We start from the raw sequence: 21212 nt of genomic DNA, 5'->3' as shown, positions 1-21212 counted from the left end.
GAGCTTTGCTCTCAAGAGCAAAAGCATAATAAACACCTTTTTCAAAGCCCCACTGCTTAACCCTTCGGCCCAGTCTTGGCCAGTTTCCTCCGGGTCCCTGGGTCATCATAGTACCATTCTCTTTTTTAATCAATAGATCCCAAATGTGATTTGTTAGAACAATTATTAACTCACATCTTTACTATTTGAAGCACTCATGCAAACTGATTCCAAAACAAAACACCAAGTTCCAAGGGTAAGTGGGCCAGGAACACAAACTAAAGTCTGTCTCTCGCACACACACACAGACACGCACACACATGCTGGGGTGAGGTGGGCTGGGGCGGGGTGAGCCCACCAGATGGGGCTCCTGCAGCCTGGCCCTGCAGTCCCAGGCCCTCCCACGTGCAGAGGTTCCGTGACGGGGAGAAGCACGGCCAGAGGCGAGGGAGGCCCTTCTGCTAAGTCTCATTCGCCTCTGCTGTAAAATGGGACCATAACCTGCTTGGAGGGTCTCCTGGAGGTGGTCTGAGCCCTGGCCGGGGCCTGGAGCAGGGCTCACCCAGTGTGGGAGCATCTCATGAACTGTTATGGACTGTGTCTCCCTAGAGTTTAACATGACTGCATTTGGAGGTGGGGCCTTTAAGGAGGCAATTAAGCTTAAAGGGGCCCAGATCCCATAGGACTGGTGCTGTTATAATAAGAGGGAGAGACAGCAGGCGGCGGGTGGGGGTGGGGGGTGGCAGCCATCTACAAGCCCACCCACGACGCCACCTTGATCCTGCACGTCTCGCTTTCAGAAGCATGAGAAAGTACATTCTGTTGTTTAAGCTGCCCTGGCTGTGGCACTGTGTTAGGGCGGCACCTTGCTAGGGCAGCGCCTTGGGCTTGAAAGTGCCACTCTGTACACCCTCGCTTTCAACAAGGGCTCCTGCCCTGCTCCTGCACTCTGGGCAACACCCCAGTGCAGGAAAGGCACACCTTGGGCCCCAGTCAAGTCAAGAAAGTCAAGAAAGTGGAAGTCGCTCAGTCGTGTCCGACTCTGCGACCCCATGGACTGCAGCCCACCAGGCTCCTCTGTCCATGGAAATCTCCAGGCAAGAGTACTAGAATGGGTAGCCATTTTCTCCTCCAGGGGATCTTCCCAACCCAGGGATCGAACCCAGGTCTCCCACATTGCAGGCAGATTCTTTACCGTCTGAACCACCAGGGAAGCCCCAGACCCACACAGAAAAACAGGCCCATCTGGAATTACATCCTAATCAAAGGCACACTAATGTTATACCATAAGCCCTGACTCTAGACTCATCACAAAAACTTATTAAAAAAAAAAGTAGGGAACGCAATCTGCTGCAACTGTTTATTATATTCAGAAGTCTACAAATTTGAGCTTTTAAGAAAAATTCACAAAATACTCAGTTGAAACCACATATCTGGTTCATCAAATTTCGAATATATTTTACTGTGCTGAACAATATATTCTAATGCTGTCTAAAACACAGCCAAATTATTTTTCATTCATTTGTACACTTTCTGTCATTTTTTGAAAACCAAGATTAAGATAAAAAATATTAAGAAAACTACCCAATTACAACTACTATTTCCCCATAAACTGAAATATTTTCTGTGGGTGTATCTTCTCACCTTATTCATTTTTTACTTCTGTACACCATATCGATTTATAAATGCACTTAGGGAGTTCTCATCTTTCATTTCTCATAAATTCAAACAGCGACACCTTGTCAAAGGATTAATTTGCTTGGCAATGCAGAAGCTCGGGCTGTTAAAAGCACTTACTGAAAATTATTTTAAAATTTATAGATCATATAAAACAAACAATTTCAAAGGGACAGACGTCTTCAGACATTATTTTAAAATTACCTTAAGATGTGGAAGTATCGATGAATCGATCTATCAAATTAGACACCAGCTATTTTTGGTCTTTTATTTTTATTCTTTGTTCTCTTTTTAATGAAGCGTGTGTTGTAAGTTTTGTTTCTCCAGGCCCTTCTCGTATCAGCTGATTCGGGCAACCTTTAGCCCATGAGTCTCACTGTGCTGAGACACCCTCCCCTCCCCCAGTGAAGAGAGGCCAAGGAGCCCGTGACTCCAGACCTCCAGCTGTTAGAACCAAAGATTCCAAGGAAATAGAGCAGGGGTGTGCACGGATACGCCAGACGGAAGTAACACAAAACCAAGATTACAATGAAGTTTCTACTACATCAAAAACGAGAATTTCTCAAAAGAAATATTAAAAATCAGCCTTGAATACATATATACCACGAGAAAAAGTAGCAAAACAATCTGCCCAAAGCCAGCTGGTCTTCACTGCAGCCCGTGATGTGGTCACTGGTTCACGAAAAGAGGAATTTCTCCAGGAAACACGCACCGCCAACATCAGTGTTAAGAACCGTAGCGATCCTACAGAGAGAACCAACACGGAGTTCACCAGTGTCCGCATCGGTTCTGCATTCTCAGCATCACCGCAACGGATGCCTCAGTGACTGGAGCCCGCACCCGAGGAAGCGGGAACTGGAGCCCCTGGGCGGCGGGAAGGGCTGTGAGGGGCGCGAGGTCATGCGGTGAGCCCTCCGGGAGGCAGGTGTAATGGGGGGACAGAGGCACACATGTGGAGCGCGAACCCCGAAATTCTGAGTGAGCTGAGTAGTCTCACAGGAGCAGCTTAACCTCTGTGCCTCTGTTTCTTCATCTACAAAATGGGGATGATCATCTGTAAAGACGGATGTCACCTCCTTGGAAGGACTGATGTGGGCTCAGCTGACCTAAGGGACATGAAAGAGCTCTGGGAATTCTAACCAAAGCTTGCGCCGACAACAGCCACTGGCCCAGGGCGGAGGAAGCCTCCACAGCAGGGGTGCCTCCCCAACCTGGAAGACCTCCCTTAGAGGCATCAGAGTTCACGTCTATCAGGTCCTGCTCTCTGTGGCTGTGTTTCCCGTTCCTAAGTGTCCTAAAATAACCTGATGTAAGCAGGAAGGTGCACGGAATAGCCTTCAGATAATCAGAGCCGGCCTTAAAGTGTTATACACAAGTGTGTTCCACCCTTGCCTCATTTAAAAGATTGAAACACACAATCTAAAATCTCAACTTGGGGAATAGTTAAATAAATTACATGTATTTTTGCTCAATAAAATGTACTGAATAGCTTCCGAAGAATTTTGAATTACATGGAAGTGCTTATAACAAAACATTAGGAAGAAAAAGAGGATATAAAACCACATATACAATATAATCCTTTAACATTTTTCAACAGGTATGCATAGAAATCTAGAATTAAAATAGGATAAACCAAAATATTAATGAACGTTTTCCTTGGGAGGTGGCGTTATGGGCAATTTTTAACTTTGTTCTTAATATTTTTATTTTTTAATATAGGAGAAACGTAGGTAATGATCATGACAATTCCTGTAACAATTCCTCTGGAGTCATAAACTAGAAAATTTAAACAAATATGAAATTATAAGTTCTGGTTTTCATGATGTCCTGGGTTACACTGTAGCAAACACATAAATCGAAAATATAAAATCTAATTTTCTAGCAATTAAAGAGTGGTCCAAATCTCATTTTCAAAACTACGAACCCACCATCAAACTCAGTTACCGTCGTCCCCATCTCACTGACCTGAATGGAAGTCATGACTCCGTTAGCAAAGACGGAGAGCTTTCCGGCAACCGACCTCACTCCCTGCTTGAACTGGGCCATGTCGGGGGCTGTGGGCAGCACACTGGTGAGGTTGTAGCTTCCTGCACGCAGAGCAGAGGCAGGCCTGTCACTGTCACTCCACCGCAGCAACCGCACAGCCAGCGTCCAGGCACTGGGCAGCTTGGAGGACGTGCCCCCCGCCCCCACTGCCCACGGGCAGCAGCCGTGGTTACGGGACAGGACCCGGGCGTGGGTTTCAGTGCCAGCCCCACCACGAACCAGCCGCAAGGCCCCACGGCGAGTGAGCACGCAGCACTAGGCCTTAGGACCGTCAGGGGTTCAAACACTGGCACTGACGCTTCCAAGCTGTGTGTCTTTGGAAAGATTCCTTACCCTCTGGGCCCCTGTGTCTTCCAGGCACTTAACACAAGACCTGACAGGAAGAACTCAGTATGTGGCAGATGGGTGGACATCAGTAGGTTTTTCAGGCTCAGCATCAGTTCCCCCTTCTGGTGAAAACCCTCCTCCCTTCTTTGGGAGGTCTCTCCCCTGATCCCCACCCCCTCAAACCACGTGTGGGCACGTGACCCACACCTGGCCAATCAGAGCCTTCCTGGGATTCCCGTCTACTCAAGGGAGGGGACTGTCCACTTGCTCTGGGGTTACTGGCGGGACAGTGAACTGCTGCAGCTGTCTGGGGCCAGGGCTGCCCCCTCCCCTCCAGACCTCAAGGAGGAGGAGGAGGAAGCCTATCTCAGAGCAAGAGAAGGAGGCTCACCCGGGCAGCTGGCCAGACAGGCAAGGCTCCTGACGGCCAGCTCCCAGGCAGAGGCTGACTCCTCACCCTCACCGAGGCCCGGGTCAGCTGGGTCTCTCTGCTGCCTAGGTTTTGGTTCATCCCAGCACAGACACACACACATGGCCACCAGCCCAAGTGACGTGCGTCTGAGTCATCACCCGTCGAGGGTCTCTGAGCCGACAGCTGGGCTTTGGTGGTGCGCTCCTGTCACTCAGCTGTGATCAGGCACTGGAGGGGTTCAGAGACTGAGTGACCCCAAACCTGAGGTCCCCCTGAGCCAGCCCAGCCGCCCTCAGCTCCACATGCGACCCGTCTACACCCGCCTGCCCCTTAAGCAGTAGAAACCAGGTCTCTTGCCAGGAACAAAACAGAAGCCACGCGTTTACCCTCCAGCACAGGGGCCACCGGGAGAGACCCTGTGTTTCCCACAGCACTGTTCCCATGCTGACCAGTGGGAGAGGGGCCCAAGGGCGGCTGCCTCTCCTGCTCTGCCTCCAGGTGACTTTTTAAAATTCAGTAGCCCTTTGCCGACGACTTCCCATGTGGCTCAGCTGGTAAAGAATCCGCCTGCAATGTGGGAGACCTGGGTTCGATCCCTGGGTTGGGAAGATCCCCTGGAGAAGGGAAAGGTTACCCACTCCAGCATTCTGGCCTAGAGAACTCCATGGACTATACAGTCCATGGGGTCACAAAGAGTCAGGTACAACTGAGCGACTTTCACTCACTTCACTTGCCGACGACAGAGCGGCAGTCTAACCCAAGGGTGGGACTTGGGTTTGAAACCCAGCGAGGCAGAGCTGCCAGCCTGTGGGATGAGTCTTAGGAGAAACAAAGAGCTCGTGGGAGACCCTGAGTGCAAAGGGCCCGAGTCATAGCTGCTCCGTGACGTCCAGAGGTCAGCGGAGGTGACCTCGGCACCAGCGCCTCCAGTTACAAGTTTCCAACTCAGCAGCGTTTAAAGGGGAGGGCAAGGTTGAGGCGGGAGGTTTAAGCTGGAACCAGAGCGCCTCGGGTGCACGGACATCCCTTCGCTCAGGCTGACGCGACTCCAGATTGTGCGGCAGAACCGGCCGGTGACCCCACCGCACAGCTGTGACGTGCGACACGCATGCTCAGCAAGTCGCCAGGCAAAACCGCCCGACGGCCGACTGAGGTCTGTGCTTTGGAGGCCAACAGACCCCAAGAGGCCAGGTTCCTGGGCTCGGCGAGCCAGAGCCAGGAGGACAGGGGAGTGTGGCTGAGGGGCCTCACGGGAGCCTCAAGATCCAGGGACGACAGCAAACACGCCGGCAGTCCCCATGTGATGCCGGGCAAGTGCGCATGGAGGCTGGACACAGGCGGCCGCAGTGCCCTGGCAGTCCCAAGGGGCCCTGTTCAGACTCAGATGATTGGAGTCATTTCTGGAAAGAAATACCCTAGAGGGCCAAGCTGGGTTTGCAGTTTCTTTTGTTCCAGCGCTGCGCTCACAAAGCTATCTCTGCTGTCACTGGTGCGCTGAGTGGCGACCTCTGAGGCGTGCCCGGCGACGGCAGGCCCAGCTGACCCTGCTCTAGGGTGATCGCGGTGGCTGCTTATGTGTGTTCCTCACCCAGTCCCTCCAAGATCCTGGAAGCGAACCGCGCCCCCAGAAATGCCAGTGTTAAACCTCGCCCCCAGGAAGTACTTTTGCTTCACCAGGAGGCATTTCCAATCTGGAACTGTCTTCCCCTGACCTCCAAAGAGATTATAAAGGTGACTGTGATCCACCCCATGTGCCGATACTTCACAGATGGGGAAACAGTCTAAGATGAGGAACACAGAACATGCTCTTAAAACCAGCTTTTGCCCTTTGTTGAAATGCACTCTAAATAAAGGGGTAAATATTTAATGAGAGTTGTTCAATGAGCTCCCATTTAGAGCAGTTATTAAAGGCATCTGATGAGAGATGGGCAGATGAGAGGGGAGTTGTGGTCTGAACCATGTGGGGGGCTGGAATGGAGAGGGGAGTAGGCCCTTGGCCACTGGGGAGGGGCTGGGGTCCCTGGGCGGCCTCGCATAACCAGCGCACCCCCATCGTGACTGCGAGTCCTCAGGATGGGAGTTGTCTTGGACCCACAAGGGCCAAGAAAATTAATGGACCTTTGTTCTCTAAAAGGGGACAGGAAGGTAAACATAGACTGGCTGCAGCCGGCCTTCAACAATTGGAAAAGGCTGCTCATTTGATCTCTGAAGGCTTTTTTTTTTTAACAAACAATGTTTCAGAGTGAGACTTCCAGAAACTTGAATTACAAAAACACATACAGCTGGGGGTGATTTTCAAACCTGATACATTCTCTGGCAGCCCTGCCTCTGTGCCAGGGCGCCTTTAAGGAGGCAGGCCTGACGCATGGGCCGGGCCAAGCACCCCTCTGCCGGGGGGTGGGGGGCTGTGGGGGGGCTGGCCCCACACAAGGAAATCTCCCGGAAGAGAGGCCGGGACACTGGAAGTTCACAGATGAGAATGCACCTTCTGCTGAGGCCAGAGGGTGGCCCTGCTCTGCCTGTCTCCGGATCGGTGCTTGGGGGGTGGACTTGGGGGACAGCTAGACCCCTCCCTCTCCCCTTTCGCCACAGCACAGCAGCCTGGCAGTGCCTGCTGCACCCCAAGAGCCACGGTGGCTCCTGAGACACCCCCCAAACCTCATCACAGAAGGCCCAAGGCACTGGGGTCTCCCCCATGGCCTTCTCTGTTGAGGTGTTTCTCTCTGGGCTTCTCTGTGGCTGCAGGGCCGCCCGTGTGGGTCCCTCCCTGCCTGCGCCCAGCTCCTCCAGGGCTGGAAACGAGGGTGCAGGTGGTGCTGGGCCCCGAAGGCCTTGGAGAGCCCCCTCCCCCAGGCGCTCCTGCTGACGAGTGGGCTCCTGAAAGGACCTCAGAGGACCCTGCCCCTGGAAGGTTGGCTGTGACTCAAGAGAGACACTGGCCCTTCCCTGCCCCCAAGGCCTGACGGAGCAGGACAGGAGCAGACCGACAGCTCAGGGTCAGAGGCCCAAGCAGAGGCATGTGGTTCTCAATGTCCATGATGGGCCTGTGCGCTGAGGCTCACTACCTGGGGCGCCCAGACATCTCCTCATCCGGGTCTGGACCCTCCTCTCCGCCTCCCTGGTTCCAAAGCCCCATCTGTCTCCAGGGAAGGCGGAGGCTGGTGGAGTCACCTGTTCCATCTGCCCTGCCTACTCCTGGGGCCTAGGAGTGGCCCCTGGGGGCCTGCCATGTCCAGATCCCAGGGGGCACTTGATAGAAAGTACCCCATTTATGCCCCAGTACATGCTTGTGAGGCGGGTATTACCCACCCACTTTACAGAGGAGAAGACTAAGGCCAAAGGCGACCTGAAATACTGCAGGACTCACAGTTAGGGAGTGGCTCACATCACACAAGAGCCCAGGGCTGTCCCCTCCAAGGCTGTGACACCATACAAAGTAGATCTCATGTCCACACTATGCTAGGAAACCCACCCATCCCCCCACACCCCTGCTGCTGTGACAACACTTCAGGAAGACAACTTCCTGAAACTGCAGGTAACTTTGGGGAGGTTGCTTAAATGTCATGACCTGACCTTTTCACATGCAAAGCCTGGAACAATAACTTCCGCTCTGCCTGACTTACAGGGGCTGTGTGTGTGTGTGTGCGTGTGTGCGTGCGCTCAGTCCCTAGGAGCATCAAATAAAGGCTGCCAACAGTCTTGGAAAGGTAAGAAGTCCTATGCAGAGAAGATGGAGGCGCAATGGAGACCAGCCTCATCGCCCACCCGCCTGCCCTGACGGTTACCTGCCGTCTGCTTCCTCTGCTCATCAAACAGGTCAGCTGAGCTGATGGAAGAACTTGCCGAAAGCCTCTCCAGCCGAGCCCTGGCTTCGTACTAGAGGACAGTAGCAAGAAAAGGAAAATCAGGCTCCAAAGTCATGAGCAATTCTGCAGAAAGGGTCACTGAGGAGCTATCACGGCGCTGGGGTTCCACAGTCACAAGCAGACAGATCAGTGTCCAAAGCCAGGCCAAGGACGGTCCCTGGGGGGAGCCCAGAGTGAGGGTGACAGTGAGCCTCTGTCACGGTGCTGCCGTCACCCAGCTGCCAGGAAAGGCCGCTCCACCAGCCTCTCTCCCAACAGCCTTGTTATCTGCTGACTGAACTTGAGTGTCGTCCACTTTAAGACAAGGCCGAGTTTAGGGGGTGGAGAACAACCAAGTGGCAGGTCTAAATACTCTCAAAATGCTGGTGGAATTTCTACTGTTACAAAATAAACTCAGTACACTTCAGGAAATAATTCTCTGCATTGTGCAAGAAGCCTAGTGATAATCCGCGTCGCTAAGAATTTCGTGTAAGCACACGACTACTTCACAAGGAGAAGGGACCTTTCAGGTTCCCCATTTCCATTTGAGTCTTACTGTTTAGCCAGACTCCACTGAGATAAGCTCATTAACATCTCTGAGAAAAGAGGCAACAATCTCTCTTCTGAAAATAAATATACCTACCTTCGAGAAACAGCTATATACTTCATTTAGCTATGGTTAAGAAAATTAGTAAGGAAATTACAGGTGTATCAAAAATTCCTGAAATTTATTCAAAAGATACTGCATGGATGGCTATTCAAAACACTGGGAAAGGAACAAGCGGCAGGTGTGACACAGCCCCTACCTCCCATACTCCTCTAGCTGGAGCAGCCGAGCGGGGCCGTTGGGCAGAAGGACGAGGGTTCGAGCCTGCCCTGGGGACAGGGGAGCCTTGCAGCCTGAGTCCACCTCACTTAGCACTCAGCACCTCCTCCCACGGCCCTGGCTTGCTTTCTACTCTGTGGGGACCACACAGAGCCTCTCTGGACACTTACATCAGCTTTGGCTTGCCTTCCAAAGTACATATCTGAGGAAATGGCTTTGACGTTGCCAAACTTCTTCTGGGCCTCATCTGTATTTTCAGCTGGCTCATAGTCCGGCTTGCGGCGAGTGGTAGGTCTACAGTTAGAAACAGCCAAAGCAGGAGTGACATCAGCAAGGTGGTGGAGCAGGAGTTTTTCACATTATCCCCCAGAGAACACTGGTGTGTGTGTGTGTGTGTGTGTGTGTGTGTGTGTGTGTATAATTTGGTTGATAGAGCAGGAGTTTTTCACATTATCCCCCAGAGAACACTGGGGTGTGTGTGTGTGTGTGTATAATTTGGTTGATATTTGTTTTTATTTATTTGGCTGCACCAGGTCTTAGTTGCAGCATGCGAGATCTAGCTCCCCAACCAGGGATTGAACCCACACCCTCAGCAATGAAAGCGCAGGGTCCTAACCACTGGTCTGCCAGAGAATTCCCGAGAACACTGGTTCTGACAATCACCCACAGATGAGCATGCCTTTGTGGGAGTCCAGGAGTCCAGCAGAGAGGTTCCAACACACTGCTGGAGCAAAAAAAAATCCAAGACTGGTTGCACTGAAGAGGGGGTAAGAGCAAGAGCGTCACTGTGCTCACAGCACTCCTCCTCCAAGGCAGCGCGCTCAGTGCCGAGCAAGGTCCACTCGGCCTCCGTCTCTCCCCGAGGGAAAGGCACGAGGCGGGTGGGGGGGTGCCCGCTTTCCAAGGATGCCTCGGGCCTCCTCATCCACCCGCAAGACTGAGGGGATCTACATGGCTGAGGCGCTGGGAGGGGCTGCCAGGGCTGAGAACTCATCAAAGGCATGCGAATTCTACTAACCACTTCCTGGACTCCACGGGCAGGCCTGCTCACAAACCACTGGGTGCACTTTGCCTGTGGAGCCCCCAGTGGGCCCATGGGGGCCCTCCAGGGCTGACCCATGAACCCTCGCTCCCTGCACACGCCCTGCTAAGTGCGAGCCCATGCAGACAGCCTAACTCTGGGCTGGCAGAAAAGTGCACTGACTTCAACCTCCCAGGGCACCATCCTAGGGGAAGCAAGCAGGAGGCTCTCATCCCTGTGTGTGGGACGGAGAGAGGACAGGCCATCTTAAGACTTCACTCCCCAAAAGGGGTAAGCAGGGAGGAGAGAGTGCATCCACAGAAAAGGTCTGAGAACGCCCCAGCGTCTCCAGCAGGGCCGACGGTTGATGGCATTTCTCATCCAAAGCTGAGCAGGAAAGACCGGAGGAAGTGATTCCTCCTTCAAATGCAAAGACAGCAACACAAGACTCCAAGAACAGGAAACGTGATATCACAAGAAGAAACAGTAATTTTCTAGTAACCAACTCCAAATAATTGCCTGACAAAGAAATCAAAATAATTGCTTTAAGGAAGCTGATCAACCTTCTAGCTTCAAGCACAAGCTGGAATCAAGACTGCTCAGGGGATATATCAATAACCTCAGATATGCAGATGACACCACCCTTATCGCAGAAAGCGAAGAGGAACTAAAGAGCCTCTTGATGAAAGTGAAAGAGGAGAGTGAAAAAGCTGGCTTAAAACTCAACATTTAAAAAATGAAGGTCATGGCATCCGGTCCCATTACTTCATGGCAAATAGATGAGAAACAATGGAAACAGTGACAGACTTTATTTTCTTGGGCTATAAAATCACTGCAGAAGGTGACTGCAGTCATGAAATTAACATATGCTTGCTTCTTCGAAGAAAAGCTAAGACCAACCTAGACAGCATATTAAAAAGCAGAGACATTACTTTACTAACAAAGGTCCGTATAGTCAAAGGCTATGGTTTTTCCAGCAGTCACCCATGGATGTGAAAATTAAAGAAAGCTGTGTGCCGAAGAATTGATGCTTTTGAACTGTTGAGTTGGAGAGTCCCTTGGACTGAAAGGAGATAAAACCAGTCAATCCTAAAAGAAATCAGCCCTGAATATTTATTGGAAGGACTGATGCTGAAGCTGAAGCTCCAATACTTCGGCCACCTGATGCGAAGAACTGACTCATTGGAAAAGACCCTGATGCTGGGAAAGATTGACGGCAGGAGAAGGGGATGACAGAGGATGAGATGATTGGATGGCATCACCAACTCAATGGACGTGAGTTTGAGCAAGCTCTGGGAGTTGGTGAAGGACAGGGAGGCCTGGCCTGCTGCAGCCCAGGGGGCCGCAAAGCGTCAGACAGAACTGAGTGACTCAACAACAACTCTCTGTCTATATACATACATACATATATATCTGAATCACTTTGGTGTACACCAGAAACTAACACCACATGGTAAATCAACTGTACTTCAATTAAAAAAAAAAAAAGGAAAGAATATCTTGAAACAAATGAAAATGGAAACACTTAATGGGATACAGCAAAAGCAATACTAAGAGGGAAGTTTAAGGTCAACAGGTATATGAAAAGGTGATCAACATCACTAATCATCAGGGAAAGGCAAATCAACACCTCACACCTATTAGAATGGCCATTGTCAAGAAGATGTGAGATAAGTGTTGGTAAAGATTGGAGAACAGGGAAACTTTGTGCACCAGTGGTGGGAATGGAAATTAGTACAGCCGCATGGAAAACAGTACAGAAGTTCATCAGAAAGTTAAACATAGAACTGCCATCTGATCCCACTTTTGGGTATAAATCTGGAGGAAACAAAGTCGGTATCGTGAAGAGATTTCTGCAGCCCATGCTCATGGCCGAGGTTTTCACAGCAGTCAAGTCATGGAAACAATCTGCGTATCTGTCAGTGGGTGAATGGATAGAGAAAATATTATCCCACATACACAATGGGATAACATTCTGCTATAAAACAGAAGGAACCCCTGCCACTTACGACAATGGGGATGAACCTGGGGGACATCACATGAAGTCAGACAGAGAAAGACAGATACTGTATGTTCTCACTTGTGGGAAGAAATCTAAAATTTTTTTAAAAAGGTTGAACTCAAAGAAACAGAAACTAGAACAGTGGTTTCCAAGGCGGTGGGGGAAATGGGTAGATGCTGGTCAGAGGGTACAAACTCTTCATCATTTATAATAAGAAGGATAAGTTCTGGGGACCCAACATCCAGCACAGTGATTAGTTAATAACCTGGAGTGTTACTTGAACTACAGGAAGACAGCAGATCTGAAGTGTGCTCAGCACAAAGAACAAAAACAGCCAAAGTAGGTTAAACTAATTTGAGGTAAGGCAAATGTATTTCTCATTTATAATGTAAGCACATGCCATTTTACTTTTTAAAAAGCCAACAGCAGTAATTCTGTAAAGGGATTTTAGGGCACTTAAAAAAGCCTGTAAATCCTATTTAGAAAAAAATGAATAAATATCCAAACCACACAACATTTGAGGCATTCTGCTACTTAAAAGAGGCCTGTAATGTGACTTCAGTTCTACGGATCAAACACTGAGTTCTGAGCTGTGACGCAGCTGAAACAGTGTCCCACGTTACACAGGATGCAAATGAGTAGGGCGGCAGCACACCCCAGGCACCGAGGACAATCCCAGGTCACACTCCTGTCCCAACGTGCTAGGACTGCCCCCTACACTCCCAGCAGTTCCCTGGTTTGGACGACACGTTAGCCCTTCATTCATGAGCACCAGAAACTGGAGACAGTTCTTCGACAGGTAAATGGATAAACAGACTCAACGATAAAGAGGGATGAACACAGCAACACATGAGTCTCAAGCGCACTACGGAACGTTAGAGAAGTCTGTCTAACAAGGCCAGTTACTGCTCGACTCCAGTATACGACCTTCTGGGAAAGGCAAAGCTCTAAGTTCAGAAGACAGACCAGGATACAAAGAATATTCTTGAAATAGTATTCATTCATTTACTAGGGTTAGAGAATTTCCCTGGAGATGTGCGTGGAGTCACAGTTTACAGCCCCAGCCCTCTGGGGTCCATACCTGTCCGTATAGCCTGTGTTTTTCGGAATTGGGTCAGTGTCTTTGATGGTCTCTTTCTTCCAATAGGAATCTGAACTGTCATCCCAGCTAGAGAAAGAACTGCTCCTTAACTCCATGGGCTCGTCAAAGAACCTGTATGGGAGAGAGCAGAAGAGAGACTTTGGAGGACCTTACTGATGTCCACTCACATCGGGTACGTGGGGACTGCATTTCCCAGACCCCCTTGAAGCTGGGGGCGGCCGTGCGATCTGGCCAGCGCAACAGGAGCAGACACAAGGCCAGTCACTCCCAAGGCCTTTCAGGTGCCCAATCCTCTCTCCCCTCCCGAGTGGAAGGGGTCGTGTTTTCCAGGTGCTGTAGCTTCAGGCAGGTGACACCACCATCCACCTGGACAATCAAGGTGCCACCAGAAGGACAGATAATCTATATCCTTAGCTGACATTAGTCAACAAAGAAATAAATCATCACTGCGCTAAGCCCTTAAGATCTGGGGGGAGTATTTATCACTGCGGCATAACCTAGCCTATCCCAACAGCACAGGACATCCTTGAGGGTTACCCGACTATAGGCTGGTCATGAATAATGCTTCAGGAGGGCTTCCCTGATGGTTCAGTCGGTAAAAAATCTGCCTGCAAAAAAAAAAAGAAAAAAATCTGCCTGCAACGCAGGAGACCCAGGTTCAATCCCTGGGTGGAGAAGATCCCCTGGAGAAGGAAACGGTGACCCACTCCAGTATTCTTGCCTGGAAAACCCCATGGAAAGAGGAGCCTGGCGGGCTACAGTCCATGGGGTTGCAAAGAGTCAGACGCGACTTAGCGACTAAACCACCATCAATGATTTAAGGCCTGGAGAACTGACCCCATTCTAGGAGATCCTTGCTGGTAACCCTGCCATGTCAGCCCCGGATAAGACATCACTCCTAACAGAAACCACCACTCAGTGTATGTGATGCTAATTGGCTTCTTCCTGCAGTCAGATGCAGAGCTGCGACTGTTGGTCATGGGACCACCCTGCAGAAGCTCTCTCAGACTGGGGCTGGGAGTGGACTTGGTCGGTAAGCATCTCAGGGGGGACGCTGGCCTGCTGGGCCAGTTTACACTTCCATTAGCTGATCATCACTGAGCAGGGCGTGTCTCAGAGAGCAAAACTCAATGGCAGTTCCGGTCCTGTGTCGGGGGGAAAAAGATCTTTGACGGAGAGCAGCAGGCTTTGGCTGGGACAGGACAGAAATAGATTGGTGAGGTAGACAAGCCAGAGACATACTCAGAAGTGACTGGGCCATATCAGAATTTGTGACAGCTTAGGATGGAAGAAAAACCCAGCCAGACCCGCACTCCTTATAAAGGCGGTTCAAGAAGTTCAGAAGAGAGACTCAGATTCTAGTGCTTAGGTCTCAGGAAAGGAAGGAGGCTGAAGGAGGATGCAGAGACTTTAGAGAAGTTGCCAAGATGTTTCTGGAGGGTAAGAACAGAAGCACACAGGAGACAAGTGAGGGCCAAACTCCGAGGGCAGAAGGAGTCACTCAGTGATGAGCTGAGATGGGAGGGTGGTGCTGGAATAAAACTAAACGTACTGTTTTTTTCTTGCAGGAAACAAACAAACAAACAAACAAAGGGGGGGGGAATAAACCTGCTGTTTGAAGCAGATGGTATGGCCTTATATGAATGATAGAAGAAAAAGCAGAATTTCCAAACGTAGTTTCCGCGTTCTCTGGCAAGGAGGTAATTAACAACAAATCTTGTTACACCAGCCTTCTCTCTCCAGAAAGGAAAACCTGCTGTGTTCAAAGCGTATCTGGATTTCAGCTAGAAACTCAACCAACCCCTCCTCACCTGGAAAGTTCCCTCCAAATGTTCGAGGACATATTAGTGAGGGTCCCAGTGAAAGAACGAAGATGGATCCAATGAGGAATTTAAAACTATTTAATAAACATCTATGAGGGGCCAGGCCCTGGCTGAGTGAGTAGACACGCTCAGTCCCCACCAGGATGGGGCTGGCCGATCTGAGCTCAGAAACCCAGGGCGACAACGTGGAAGCCCAAGGCAGTGTTTCTCGGGGAGCTGCCCTGGGACTGAAGGACCAGGAACGCGGAGGGGCTGCATGGTCCCCCGGAGGCTCTGGGCTTGGGGTTGGGGGTGAGCACTGAATGGCGGTGGGTAGAACGTCCAGGCCCTTTGCAAGTCTTAGGTACTGGGACTCAGGGTTTTTCAAATTTAGTGTCACTCTAAGGAAATGTTCTTCATCCACATAAGCCAAAGTGCTTATCCTGGAATGTAGGGGCATCAGTTTTTGTTGTTGTTTTTTTTAAATGGCTGGATAACTCAAGAATCAGAAGGAGAGAGAAAGCCATTCTGCTAGCACCCTGCTGATCAGCCACTAGACCATGTTCTCTACCGTGTTCTCCAAGCTGCGGAGCGGGTGGGAGGCAGGGAGGGTGGCGGGGGCTCTTCCCACGGTTCACCAGCGAGGCTCTGAGTTCTGACCCAGTGCACACAGTGTGGGAAGCAGGTAGCCACTTGCTGGGGGAGGACGGGGTGACAGAACCCACTGATGGCTGTGAAGCACCTGCCCTTCCTCAGAAACACAAGTCTCCCCGGATCCCCAAGGCCTTATTGACCTTTTTTTTTTGGCCACATGATTTAAGGGATCTCAGCTCCCCAGGCAAGGACTGAACCCAGGGCCACGGCAGTGAAAGTGCTGAGTCCTAGCCACTGGATCGCCAGGGAACTGCTTTTATTGATTTTCTAATGTTTTGATTTCTAGATCCCAATTCTTAATGCTTTTCACTTATGTTTTTTCCCTCTCACTCTGGTTTCACTCAACCTGAAAACTTTCCTTACATAGGCTTCCCCGGGGGCACTAGTGGTAAAGAACCTGCCAACACAGGAGACGTTGGTTGGATCCTTACTCAATTTAGGATTTACAGCTGTAGACAGCTGCCTCTTCCACTGAAGGCCATGCTGGCTTTGTAAGGCTGAACAAATTGTTCTAGTTTCATTATTTTGTACTCAATATATAATTACATTGTTTATATCCTGGAAATAATGGAACTCAACAGGAAAAAAAAAAAAAAAAGCCCAAAGATACGGCTGGTCTCATTTTTAACAGAAACAGCACTCTTTCATAATTCAATAGTATTCAAGTTCTAATGGGCTAATGAATAATTTGGAAGCAGTGAGAGCTCTTCATGGAAATGCCTGCTTTCCCAGAGGCCATGTTTACCCGACTTCATCTGCCAAAGTAAGGATTGTTCTACCTGCAGCGGTTACGAGCAAGGAGGACCAGCACTGACGTTCCCATCCGACAAGCTGCAGGTGAAGACAAACAATACACCAAGGTCTCTGGCAGGAATCCAGCCAGTGTGGTCAATATAAAAACACCATCTGCTCCCCAGTTTCAAACCATAAATAATTGTTCCGTAGCAACGGAGGCCTTTCGGGCTGACTCTCTGGACTAAGCTTTTGGAGAGGGAGGCCGATGGGATTCCCGAAGCTCCTGATGGGCGGACAGAGCCCCCCAGGAAGGAGCCCGGCAGCGGCCTGGAGCGGGCAAGGCTCCCCAACAGCTTCCCTGGGCACATCCTCAGTCGCAGCCGCCTCTCCTTCCAACTCCGCACCACTGGTGGAGCTGGAACCCTACGCTCTCGGCAGGAGCTGTAATGATCGGTGAAAGAATCATACAGGCTTTTGTGGAGAAGCCAGGTGGGTGAGCACAGACCCTGCACCACCAGGAGCTTTCCCGACACAGACATACTCCCTCATCTAAAGTGACCTGACACGTAGGCAGCCTTCAAATCAAGTTAGAGATTTAACTCTATCCTGTAGAAAATGTATTTATCTAAAAGGCATGGTTTGGGGGACTTCCCTGGCGGTCCAGTGGCTAAGACTCCGCAATCCCAATGCAGGGGGCCTGGGTTCGATCCCTGCTCGGGGAACTAGATCCCGCATGCCACAATTATTAATAAAAGATCCTGCAAGCTGCAACTAAGACCTGGCACTGCCAAATTAATTAATTAATTATTTTAAAAAGGCATGATTTGGGAGTTACCTCCAATTAACCTGAAACACAGGTTACTCACAGGAAAACTGAAAGTGAAAGCCGCTCAGTTGAGTCCGACTCTTTGCAAACCCATGGAATATACAGTCCACGGAATTCTCCAGGCCAGGATACTGGAGTGGGTAGCCTTTCCCTTCTCCAGGGGATCTTCCCAACCCAGGAATCAAACCAGGGTCTCCTGCATTGCAGGCAGATTCTTTACCAGCTGAACCACAAGGGAAGCCCAAGAATACTGGAGTGGGTAGCCTATCCCTTTTCCATCGGATCTTTCCGAGCCAGGAATCGAACTGAGGTCTCCTGCGTTGCAGGCGGATTCTTTACCAACTGAGCTATCAGGGAAGCCTGAGAGGCAAACATAAAACCACCCTGTCTCTGAAAGTACTGATGGGGAATACATCTAAACTACTTATTTTCTGGTAAAAATCTGGACTTGAAGCAATTTGAAGTGATGCTAGGTGAATGATTTAAAGACAGTTCTCTGTATTACAATTCCTTACCTGTGAACTTTGATAGGAGAATACAGAATTTCAGAATTAGAGCCTAATTAGTTAACACACATTTCTATCTGTTATGCATATGGAACTGCTTCTAAGCCTGTGTAATTGCCAGACGACAGTGATACCCTCTGAGATTTGAGTGAGGGTGTCTCCTCTAAGGACTGCCCATACTAACGGGTACACGGTCGATCTCCCCAAACCCCAAAACTGAAGGCGGCCCTCCACATGGCTAATTTAAGTATATAACAGTAATTAAGCATTCAGACTGAGTCATGTGTCTCTTGAACTGAGTTTCTATATAAAAATAACAGCTAAAAAATAAGAGCTAAACAATGCTCTGTGTGCATTCATTCATTTAACCCTCACACTGCCCTGAGAAGCTGACACTGCTGGTGTCCCTAGCTTACAGATAAGAGGCTGTGGCACAGGGAGGTTGGACAGGTCAGCCGAGGTCACACGGTCATGAAGTGGCAGGGCCAGGACTCAAGTCCAGGCCGCCCGGCTTCCCAGCTGGTGCCCACCTCCTGACAGCCCAGGTTTACTTGGGGGCTGTACAGCAGGCCTCCCTCAGATGCTGATCAGGTTCTTGGAAGAACCGCACAGAGCGAGTCAGTTCAAGTTAAACTTGTTCTCCGTCTCTGCGGGCAGCTTGAACCTGAAGCACGGCCTCTCCACGGTCGGCTTCACACTGGAGTTAGGTAACCTGTCCGTGTCGGAGGGTGAGGGCTGAAGGATGGGGCCTAGGCTTTATCCTGGGAACCCCTCAGAGGGCAACAGTGCTTTTCATTCATACATAAACACACACAAAGAGCATTCATTTAATATTCTATATCCTGCCAATCAGGGACTCCAGAAGCCGGCGGTATGAAAACAAAAGAATCTGCTAAAGGCGCAGCTGGGAAACATTCCAACTGTTGGAATAAGACTAAATGACTTAACATATATCTTTGGGGTTTTGCGTATTTCTCCAATTTCACATTTTAGATAAATATAGCTTCCCCACCTCTGATTTTAATTCCTGGCTGCTGATTTTATTTTCAAACATTTCAAAGTTAGCAAATATCATCCACTAAAGAAGGGGACCCCAATTTTTCTCCAAAGGACATCCTTGACTCCAGCCAAAGCTTTTAAAAACAATGAAGTAAACTTATTTGTATTTGTTCCTGATGTAAAAAAAAGAAAAACTAGTAAGTCTATCGATTGCTGCTTTTCAAAACAATATTTTCAGGATGATTTTTAACAGATTACCTGGAGCTGGATGTAAAATATGAGTCGTCACTGTCATCACCATACTTTTTTCTCGGTTTTGCTGTGACTGGCGTTTCCTGTTCAATGGTCTGCATGTCTGAAGTCACTGAATGTGAAATACCACTTGAGAAAATAGAGAATAAGATGGAAAAAAAAGAATATTAGTTCATGAAGATACATGTGTTCACCAAAGAATGCCTATAATTTATTCTCTCAACAAAAATATAGTTTATTCAGGGGGTTACAAACATGAACAATAGAAAAATATTTTTGTGGTACAAGTGCTAAAAAATACTGGACCTTAGTGGGGACTGTAACTAATTATACAAAATACAGTCACATGTGAAAGTTATGTTTATGGCATCCATTTAATGACAATCAGACCTATTTCATTTTATTTAATAATCAAATTTGGAACTTTTTGTGCTGGAGTAAACACAGTTGTCCCTTGGTATCTGAGGGGGACTGGTTCTATGACCCCAGCCAACAAAAGCAATCCTCAGGGACACATAATTTTTCAAGGCAGAGGCCTGATGTGTCCTCCTTTGCTTGGCAAAGTAAGGAAGCTATCCTTCTCTACTTCACCCCCCCAAAAATCCTTACTATTCCTTTGTATTTTAAATCATGTCTAGTTACTAATAACACCAAATTCAATGTAAGGGCTACATCTGTTGCTATTTAGTTGCTAAGTGCCGTCTCTTTGCTGATCCCATGGAAATGCTATATAAATAATCATAAATGCAATGTAAATACTATGTAAATCATTGTCCTTAAGTATGGTATGTACAGAAAATTTGTTTTGCTTTCTGGAATTCTCCCTATCCCAATATATTCAAATCCCCGATTGGCTGAATCTGCAAAGGCAGAAGCCCTAGATAGACAGCGCTGCGGGCCGACTGCATTAGATCACAACTGAAGGACGTGAGCAAGGAGAAGACGCTTCTGAAGTGGAAACTAACAGGGAAAGTCCACGCGAGGTCAGCAAACTAGCTTAACTTACGAAACCCAAGAAAGCAGAGTCTTACCTTCTGCTATTTCCGAATCCCATGCCAAGTCTCTCTGATTCTGCCTTTTTCTTGCCACTCATGTTCATCTTTTCATCTTTCTTCATCTGAATTTCAAGATCTTTATAGGCTAATCGTAATGATGAAACACTGCCAGAAAAACCAAATGCTACTTAACTTAGCGCTAATTCTGTGCTCTTAAGTTAAAATACCAAGAATGTTAAACATGTCACATGCTTTTATCTTGCTGCAACTTTCCATGATTAATGATGATAAAAGCAAGCTGGCATTTTTTGGGTAAAGATCTCTTTCGAGTAGATGCTCATGAGAAGGTGCATGAGTTTACAGCTAATTTTTGGTTGCTGCTGAATCTAATTGCTGTTCTAGCTTATATTACTTACTGTATCATAATATGTCACAACATAATAAATACTTAAATTACTTCTATAAAGGATAGTAAAATGCAGATTTTTTTTTAAACTATACTTCCACATTATGTAACAAAAGTATGAGATTAGTCTCACTGGTTTGTTCTGGTTTAAGATTATATATATGTGTGTGTGTGTGTTGTGTTGGGCTTAGTCGCTCAGTCAAGTCCAACTCTTTCTGAATCCATGGACTGTGGCCTACCAGGCTCCTCTGTGCACGGGATTCTCCAGGCAAGAATACTGGAGTGGGTTGCCATGCCCTCCTCCGGGGGATCTTCCCGACCCAGGGATCAAACCCAGGTCTCCAGCATTGTAGGCAGATTCTTTACCATCTGAGCCACCAGGGAAGCCCAAGAATACTGGGGTGGGGAGCCCATCCCTTTTCCAGGGATCTTTCCAACCCAGGGATCAAAACCGAATTGCAGGCGGATTCTTTACTGGCTGAGCTACCAGGGAAGTCCAAATATATAGGGAATTGCTCCAATATTCTTGCCTGGAGAATTCCATGGACAGAGGAGACTGGAGGGCTACAGTCCATGGGGTGCAAAGAGTCGGACCCGACTGAGCGACTAACACTTTCACTTTTCATATATATATAAATATATTTGACTTAACAGGTAAATTAAGAAGGGATTACTGCATTGCAAAAGGATTCTTCAGTTTACAAGAAAATTTCCCATAGGGTCTCTCTCTTTTAAAAAATTTTATTTGGCTGCAACGGGGCTTAGTTGTGGCACATAGGATCTTTAGTTGTGGCATGTGG

General features: G+C 48.8%; 1 protein-coding gene across 1 annotated transcript in view; it reads right to left on the bottom strand.

Annotated features, from left to right (window-relative positions):
- Positions 1–1325: 1325 nt before the first annotated feature.
- Positions 1326–21212, bottom strand: part of ARFGAP3 (ADP ribosylation factor GTPase activating protein 3) — a 50181-nt gene continuing 30294 nt past the window's right edge. Inside the window, exons 10-16 of the mRNA XM_043881373.1 lie at positions 20043–20171; positions 19018–19140; positions 13217–13348; positions 9283–9406; positions 8227–8317; positions 3622–3743; positions 1326–2400 (exon numbers count right to left, since the gene is read on the bottom strand). Coding sequence (XP_043737308.1) covers positions 2383–2400; positions 3622–3743; positions 8227–8317; positions 9283–9406; positions 13217–13348; positions 19018–19140; positions 20043–20171 — 739 coding nt within the window. The 3' untranslated portion in view covers positions 1326–2382. The remainder of the gene's footprint in view (positions 2401–3621; positions 3744–8226; positions 8318–9282; positions 9407–13216; positions 13349–19017; positions 19141–20042; positions 20172–21212) is intronic.

The sequence above is a fragment of the Cervus elaphus genome, chromosome 22 (genome assembly GCF_910594005.1).
Source record: "Cervus elaphus chromosome 22, mCerEla1.1, whole genome shotgun sequence".
Taxonomy (NCBI): Eukaryota; Metazoa; Chordata; class Mammalia; order Artiodactyla; family Cervidae; genus Cervus; species Cervus elaphus.
Note: the sequence above shows the minus strand (reverse complement) of the source record. Positions and strands in the feature narration are given on the sequence as shown.